Genomic DNA, 8315 nt, shown 5'->3' with positions numbered 1-8315 from the left:
GAGAAACCAAGGTTACCAAATTTGTTGGAACCACCTCAATTACAACCAAATGTTTCCAAGGATTAAACTAACCCCACTAAAAAATTAATCAGAAAAAAAAAAAAAAAAGATTTTTAAGACGAAAATCTTGGCAAAAGGAAATTGAGGAAAAAAATGTCACTTTCTAGAAGGTCAAAACCAATTTAGAGGGCATTAATCATTCGCACTCTTGTTTTGAATATTCTAAAGTAGAGACCTGGAAAATCCCATATGCGCGTGTTTAATTCGTCTCTCTCATCGTCTTCAAGTCAAATACAATTTTGGAGCTTACCCTTCAAGCCACCGAACAAATGCCATAACCATGGCATCTTTAAGAAGAGGATCAGATCATGGGCAATTTCCAATTTTTCTTCCTGTTTAGTGTTGTCTATTATTGTTTAGTGAGCTTTTTGATCACAAATATCTGAGTTCTAAAGTGGGTTTTGAGTTTTTAGAGTCTTTGTTTACAGATTTCAGTTCAGACAACATTCTGTAAATGATTTTGCCTTGTAAATTCTGAAAATTTCTCTTGGATCTTCCTGGGTTTCATTCCTTTTTGGTCCCCTGGGTTAGTCTACTTCTACCTATTGATTATTTTTTTTATTTTTTATCTGCTTAGAGCTTCAACTTTTGCCTAGGATTCAAGAAAACTTTTCTGGGATTCTGGTTTATCTACTTGTAAGAGGAAAAGCAAAAGAATTAAATAGAATAAATTTGAAGAATCTGCTTTTGAAGTAGCAGTTTTTGGTTGGGTTTTATCTGTGTTGTGAAATTTTGGGGTAGAAGAAGCAAAGGATGGCTGGAGGTAGAACAAGAAGGAAGCTGCATTTCAGGAAGATCTATGCCTTTTCATGTGGGAAATCATCTCTCAGGGATGACCTTTCACAGATTGGTGGACCAGGGTTTTCAAGGGTGGTTTACTGCAATGACCCAGAAAACTATGAAGCCAAAGCCCTCAATTATGGAGACAATTACGTGAGAACTACCAAGTATACGCTTGCCACTTTCTTTCCCAAAGCCTTGTTTGAGCAGTTCAGGAGAGTTGCTAACGTATACTTCCTTATTGTTGGTTGCTTGGCCTTCACACCTCTTTCTCCTTACTCAGCTGTCAGTTCCATTGTCCCTCTTGTTATTGTGATTGGGGCTAGTATGGCTAAAGAAGCCCTTGAAGATTGGAGGCGAAAGAAGCAGGTATCTAATCCATTTTTCTTTTCATTTGGGTCAATGCTTCTACATCTGGATATGAGCTTCATTCTTACTTCTTAAACCAGATTATGTTATCTGAGCTCAAGTTAATTGCTTAAAAAATTTAGCTTTTTGATGGCTTCTTCTCTTATATTGGATTTTATCTGGAAAGTATGAATGGAAAAGTCTGATTTCTGAAATAGCATAATAATCGTTTTTGCTTGTCTTGTTTTTTCTGGGGATTTTCTTACCTGAAGATCCTTAAATGAATTAGCTAGGCACAGTACAGATTACAGAAATTCAAGTATGTGAAATTTACTATTTCCTTCATTTTTTCTACAGGACTAGCTTCTAGTTTCACATTTTTTTTTTTTTTTTTAAATCATTTGGCTTTCAAACACACACTGAGTTCTGTAGTAGGTTCTTGTACCATTCTTGTTAAATTAGAGCACAAAATTTTCCCCCCTAGATAATCTAATTTGTCTTTTTTTTTTTTTTGGACCGAAAAAAGAAAAGAACTCTATGGTTTTCTGTTATATTGAATCAATCATTAAGATTTGAATAGGCTTGAAAATTGAAACACCCATCTCTTGACCAACATTTCTGTTATTTATTTTTATTCTGTTACTTTTGTTAGTTGTTCCGTGTATTCATTATTTCTTTCCCCCTAATTTTAAAGGATATTGAGGTGAACAATCGAAAGGTTAAGGTGCATCGTCACGATGGTAGTTTTGATGATATGGAATGGAGGAACCTGAGAGTCGGAGATATAGTGAAGGTAGAGAAGGATGGTTTCTTCCCTGCTGACCTGCTGTTGCTTTCATCCAGTTATGAGGATGCAATCTGCTATGTTGAGACCATGAACCTTGATGGGGAGACAAATCTCAAAGTGAAACAAGCACTAGAGGTAACTTCAGGTCTACATGAAGATGTTAACTTCAGTCATTTCAATGCTTCAGTTAAATGTGAAGACCCCAACGCAAACTTGTACACTTTTGTTGGAACTATGGAACTTGAAGAGCAACAATATCCCCTTTCACCTCAGCAACTTCTCCTTAGGGACTCAAAGCTGCGGAATACAGACTATATCTATGGGGCTGTTGTTTTCACAGGCAATGACACAAAAGTTATGCAGAATTCCATGGAACCACCATCAAAGAGAAGTAACATTGAGAGGACAATGGATAAACTTATCTACTTCTTGTTTTGTATGTTGGTTTTGATCTCTCTCATTGGATCTATCTTTTTTGGGATTGCAACTAGAGATGACCTTGAAAATGGCAGGATGAAGAGGTGGTATCTTAGACCGGATGACACCACAAGTTTATTTGATCCGAATAATGCACCCATTGCAGCAATTTTGCATTTCTTAACTGCCCTGATGTTGTATAGCTACATCATCCCCATCTCCTTGTATGTGTCCATAGAAATTGTCAAAGTTCTGCAGAGCATCTTCATCAATCATGACCTGCACATGTATTGTGAGGAAGCTGATAAGCCAGCACATGCCCGCACCTCGAACTTGAATGAGGAACTTGGCCAAGTAGACACTATTCTTTCAGACAAGACAGGAACTCTGACTTGCAATTCAATGGAATTCATAAAGTGTTCGATAGCTGGGACAGCTTATGGGCGCGGGATCACAGAGGTTGAAAGGGCTATGGCTAAGAGAAAAGGTTCACCATTGGTTCATGAGGAGATATCTGATGAGGGCTATGTTGAGAATTCTGCTGATACAATACCAACTGTTAAAGGCTTCAATTTTAAGGATGAAAGAGTCATGAATGGAAAATGGATTGCTGAGCCTCGCTCAGATGTCATCCAAAAATTCCTTCGGTTATTGGCAATCTGTCATACAGCCATACCCGAAGTGGATGATGAGACTGGGAATATCTCATATGAGGCAGAGTCCCCAGATGAGGCAGCCTTTGTGATTGCAGCAAGAGAACTTGGCTTTGAATTTTACCAGAGGACACAAACAAGCATCTTACTGCACGAGTTGGATCCTGTGACTAAAATGCAAGTTGAAAGGTTAGTTTCTCGAATTGTATGTAGTGTAGAAACCATTCAATGCTTCAGATGACTTCATCTGTTGGCCTGGCCTACATATGGGTCTGTTTACAGGAAAATTTCCAAAGCACATTAACTGGATAGGACCTATCCATAAAGTTTCTTCTTTTGGTTGCCAACAGGAATTCTTTCTTATGGATAGGCCCTATCCATAAACTTCCTTCTTTTAGTTCATTACAGGGACCAGTAGGGAGTTGGGGTGACAATCAGCACATTGGTGTGCATGATCTATAATGTCGCTTCTACACAATTTTGAAACTCTGAAATATCATAAGGACATGAATATTGGAATATTTTCTAGGGTATCTTCCTCCTTCATAGACTACCATGGACTTTTGCAAATTATTGAAGACCCATGCCTAAGCACTATATATATATATATATATATATAACCTTACCGTTAGCTTTTCAGTTCTATCTTTTCCCGATTTTCATGTCCAACAGAAAACTTCATGCATCCTGTTATTTTTTTTGCCTCCTGCACAAACTAAGATTTCCTTCAGATTAAGCATAAATATCATCATTGTTATGATCAATATAATCAAAATTCAATCTTGTTTCATTTTTATCTTTCTGTGTAATAAACAGATTCTATCCTGTATTAAAATCTTTGTGCATCCCATGTACTTTTTGCATCCCATGTACTTTCTGAAAATATGCATTTATGATATAGCCTTACATGGAATTGTATCACAAGAGCGATGACTTCTTTTCTAGTTTCAAAATTTTTTAAAGCATATAAACAACTTTATGCTGATGAAAACTGCTTTCTCATTTACAACATGTAAGTCTGATATTTTGTTGTATAGTTTTTAGATAGAAATAAATATGTTAATATTAGATGTAGCATGTGTCTAAATATATCGTCATCACTTCAAATTTTGCAGGTCATATCAGCTTCTGAATGTCTTAGAGTTCGACAGTACAAGAAAGCGGATGTCTGTCATAGTAAGGAACGAAGAGGGGCAGCTATTACTACTCTGTAAGGGTGCTGACAGGTTTGTAAATTGCAACACATACTTGAAGCTTATATAATTGTCAAAAGGACCAAGATATACTCAACATGCCTAATTTCCTCAGAACTCTAGTTCTTCAGGCCCTCTCTGGATAAATGGGAAGTGAAATGAAGTGAATTAAAATTAAAACAAAAATAAAATTAGAACTTTATAATGATTACCAAGAACAATTATGTAACAAACTCTGAAACATACTAAATGTGGTAACAAAATTTTACTTCACTTTTTAATCAAAATAGTACTGATTTTTTTATTTTTTTTTCATGTCATACCTTATGATATGCTGTGATCCCAATATGTTTCCATATCACTCTGCATCAGCTCTACTTCCGCCCAAACCCACTTAAAAGTTTCTTTTAAAATTTTCCTCATTTCATTTTTTTTTTCTTGATGGGCAAATGGCCATTGAGTTTCCTTATTTCATTTGATTTCACTTTACCATTGAAATTATTGTTTTTTTTACTTCACTTCTAACCAAACAGGGGCTTAGTTTCAAATTCCAAACATATGCTAAAATTATCCTACATTTATTCCAAGCAGTGTCATGTTTGAAAGGCTTGCAAAGAAGGGGAGGGAGTTTGAACTGAAGACTCAGGAGCATATGAATGAGTATGCTGATGCAGGCTTGAGAACCTTGGTGCTTGCTTATCGCGAACTCAGTGAGGAGGAATACAAAGAGTTTAATGAGGAATTCACCGAGGCCAAGAACTTGGTTAGTGTAGATCGGGATGCAAAGATTGAAGAAGTGGTAGAGAAGATAGAGAAGGATTTGATTCTTCTTGGTGCTACTGCTGTTGAGGACAAATTGCAACATGGGGTGAGTGGAAGACCATAAAGTAAAAGAACTATTAGGGGCTGAACTTTATCAATATTGGCTGTAAGTTTTAGGAGTGATTTTTCTCTTTTTTTCTGTCTAATAGGTTCCAGAGTGCATTGATAAACTTGCACAAGCCGGAATCAAAATATGGGTTTTGACTGGAGATAAAATGGAGACTGCTATTAATATTGGGTAAGTTTCCTACATTTGAGTTAGTTACTTGATTTTTCATATTTAGATGAGTTGAGCTTAGTTTGTCCTCACATTTCTGACTCGAGTTAAATGTTGCAGTTTTGCTTGTAGTCTACTTAGACAAGGAATGAAACAAATAATTATCAACTTGGAGACACCGGGAATCAAAGCACTAGAAAAAGAGGGAGACAAGTCTGCCATTGCCAAGGTATACTTCAGTATTTGAGCCAATAGATAGCTCTTATGGGAAGCTTCAGAGAGAAAAAAAAAAAAAAAATTCTAAAATTACAAGAGCCTAGTTTGATATCCTAACAGGACAATGCCAAGTTTCTTATTAGCCAGTCTAGTGTTTTTTTAAATAGAGTTCTAAAATTTTTGGTCAATATAACATTTAATTATGGCAAGTAGTTTAATCATATATTGCTCATTACTGTTTTAGGCATCAAAGGCAAGTGTTGTCCATCAGATAGCTGAAGGGAAAGCACAGGTCTCTGCATCAAGTGGAAGCTCTGATGCATTTGCTTTGATCATCGATGGGAAATCGCTTGCATATGCTCTAGAGGATGATGTCAAGAACGATTTTCTAGAGCTGGCGATTGGCTGTGCATCTGTTATCTGTTGCCGTTCATCACCAAAACAGAAAGCACTGGTGAGTTGATGTGATTTCAGGCATTTTTTTGTTGCATGGTTATCACTTTAGTTAATATTATTTGGCATACGCAAATATTTAAAATAAGAAAAAAAAAATGTAGGTTACAAGATTGGTTAAAGTTGGGACTGGTAAGACAACATTAGCGATTGGTGATGGGGCCAATGACGTTGGAATGCTTCAAGAAGCAGATATTGGAGTTGGCATTAGTGGTGTTGAAGGCATGCAGGTAATGATAACAGAAATATTGCATTTTGAATTAATCTTTGTTCTTATTCACTTCATTCATGCTGAACTCTGCTGATTACTACTTTGGATTTCAGGCAGTCATGTCGAGTGACTTTGCTATTGCTCAGTTTCAATATCTTGAGCGTTTGCTACTTGTGCATGGCCACTGGTGTTACAGAAGGATCTCATCAATGGTACGACTTCCATGTCTTGTCATGTCAAATGAAAAGCTTTGGATTAGTTGTATTTAACGTGGATGTCTAACTAGGAGAGTCTTCTTACTTGGCTGGGCCATGCTTTGACCAACCATGAGAGCATGGCTTTTGTCCCAACTTGCTCATTTTGCAACTGAAAAGCTGCTCCAAACCCAAAAAACCTTTCCTTTTAACCCCAGAAATTCGGGACCTCAGACAGCCCTTAAGAAACCCAAGTAACTTATATAAGAATCTATTTCTGATTGTTTCCTGCTGTTCTGCAGATATGCTACTTCTTCTACAAGAACATCACGTTTGGCGTTACTCTCTTCTTGTTTGAGGCATATGCGTCATTCTCCGGGCAAGCGGCTTATAATGATTGGTTTATGTCATTTTATAATGTGTTCTTCACATCACTTCCGGTGATTGCTCTCGGTGTGTTTGACCAGGATGTCTCTGCTCGGTTCTGTCTCAAGGTATGTCCACCATCTGCCATGTTTTTGTCTTGTTCTGGTAATATTTGTCTGTTAGTAGCTTATTATTTACTCATTTGAATGTGGCAGTTCCCTCTATTGTACCAAGAAGGTGTGCAGAATGTTCTCTTCAGCTGGATTCGAATATTGAGCTGGATGCTCAATGGGGTTGGCAGTGGTATAATCATTTTTTTCTTCTGCACAAAGGCACTGGAGATCCAGGCTTTCCGTCAGGGAGGCGAGGTTGTTGGGTTGGAGATCTTGGGGGCAACCATGTATACATGTGTTGTATGGGTTGTGAATTGCCAGATGGCACTCTCTGTTAGTTTCTTCACCTTGATACAACATATCTTCATCTGGGGTGGAATCATACTTTGGTACCTTTTCCTTTTGGCCTATGGTGCTATGTCACCTACATATTCGACCACTGCCTACCAGGTATTCGTTGAGGCCTGTGCTCCAGCACCCTCGTACTGGCTTGTTACACTGTTTGTGGTAATCTCCAGTCTTGTCCCCTACATCACATTCTCAGCCATCCAGGTGCGCTTCTTTCCCATGTATCATGCGATGATACAATGGATAAGACTAGATGGACAATCAGATGATCCTGAGTACTGCCACATGGTGCGGCAGAGATCAATTCGGCCCACCACAGTAGGTTTCACGGCCAGGGTAGAAGCTAAAGCTAGACATTTGAGAGAGAAACGCCATCACAGGACGTAATTATATAGTGAACTGGCTCTTTAGCTTTCTCCTGCTCGACTATTAAGATTGCATTGGCAATACCAGTGTCGGGATAGTTGCGGCTGCCATTTTCTCCAAGTGGTCACAAAAAGCAGAATCTGTTGTATACTATTTCACTAGATGGGCAGAGGGAGCCCAGAGGCTGTAAATTATGATTCTTTGGTGCCTCAGGTCATGAATTTTTTTCCCTCGAAGTTTTGATCATCCATCTTGTATTATTATTCCCCATTTGTATCGTTGTATGTAATACTGTAGATAATGAATTCATTACAGTTTTGATACCACCACTTTCCTTTTCCATTCTGTACTGTTTGTTCAACTGATCTGGACTTCAAGTCTGATTTATGTTGGTGGATGCTTTGCATCAGGATTGTTGTTTGTTCCAATCTGACAACTTCGGGCTAGGGAAAAGTTGATTCCCATAAACAGGTTCGCGATGTGATGAGACTGAACTTGTTCATTGGTGTTGCAGAATGGAAACCTATTTTCTAGCAATCTGTCCCTTTAAGCAGCTAAGCAGAACTAAGGGGTCGTGTCCCATGAGCTTGATTGTAACCCATTTAGATCGGAAGCAGCATTTTGCAAACCAACCTTTCTGTCATCTTTATTTCTAACAGCAGGTAAGATAAGGCCTTGGATTGTACCCCAGTCCACGCGGTTATGGGGTCAAGATGGACCCATGGGATTTGTTAGGCCAAAGGCTTGGATACCTATTGTTAGCAAAAAAGG

The 8315-nt window shown here is 38.1% G+C and overlaps 1 protein-coding gene across 1 annotated transcript; it reads left to right on the top strand.

Moving 5' to 3' along the window:
* Nucleotides 1–265: 265 nt before the first annotated feature.
* Nucleotides 266–7870, top strand: LOC122058710 (putative phospholipid-transporting ATPase 9). The gene is made up of 11 exons (XM_042621371.1): nt 266–1209; nt 1883–3234; nt 4161–4271; nt 4830–5106; nt 5210–5298; nt 5398–5506; nt 5738–5947; nt 6051–6176; nt 6271–6369; nt 6654–6845; nt 6933–7870. The coding sequence occupies exons 1-11, from the start codon at nt 814–816 to the stop codon at nt 7563–7565; spliced, it is 3594 nt and encodes a 1197-aa protein (XP_042477305.1). The 5' UTR covers nt 266–813; the 3' UTR covers nt 7566–7870.
* The last annotated feature ends 445 nt before the right edge of the window (nt 7871–8315 follow it).

The sequence above is a fragment of the Macadamia integrifolia genome, chromosome 13, assembly GCF_013358625.1.
Source record: "Macadamia integrifolia cultivar HAES 741 chromosome 13, SCU_Mint_v3, whole genome shotgun sequence".
Classification (NCBI taxonomy): Eukaryota; Viridiplantae; Streptophyta; class Magnoliopsida; order Proteales; family Proteaceae; genus Macadamia; species Macadamia integrifolia.
Note: the sequence above shows the minus strand (reverse complement) of the source record. Positions and strands in the feature narration are given on the sequence as shown.

Bases quoted from the DNA above. Each gene is read 5' to 3' on its own strand.
- LOC122058710 (XM_042621371.1), top strand. From the start codon at position 814: ATGGCTGGAGGTAGAACAAGAAGGAAGCTGCATTTCAGGAAGATCTAT. The intron at 3,235-4,160 runs GTTAGTTTCTCG...CAAATTTTGCAG, and splicing joins ACTAAAATGCAAGTTGAAAG to GTCATATCAGCTTCTGAATG. The intron at 6,370-6,653 runs GTACGACTTCCA...GCTGTTCTGCAG, and splicing joins ACAGAAGGATCTCATCAATG to ATATGCTACTTCTTCTACAA.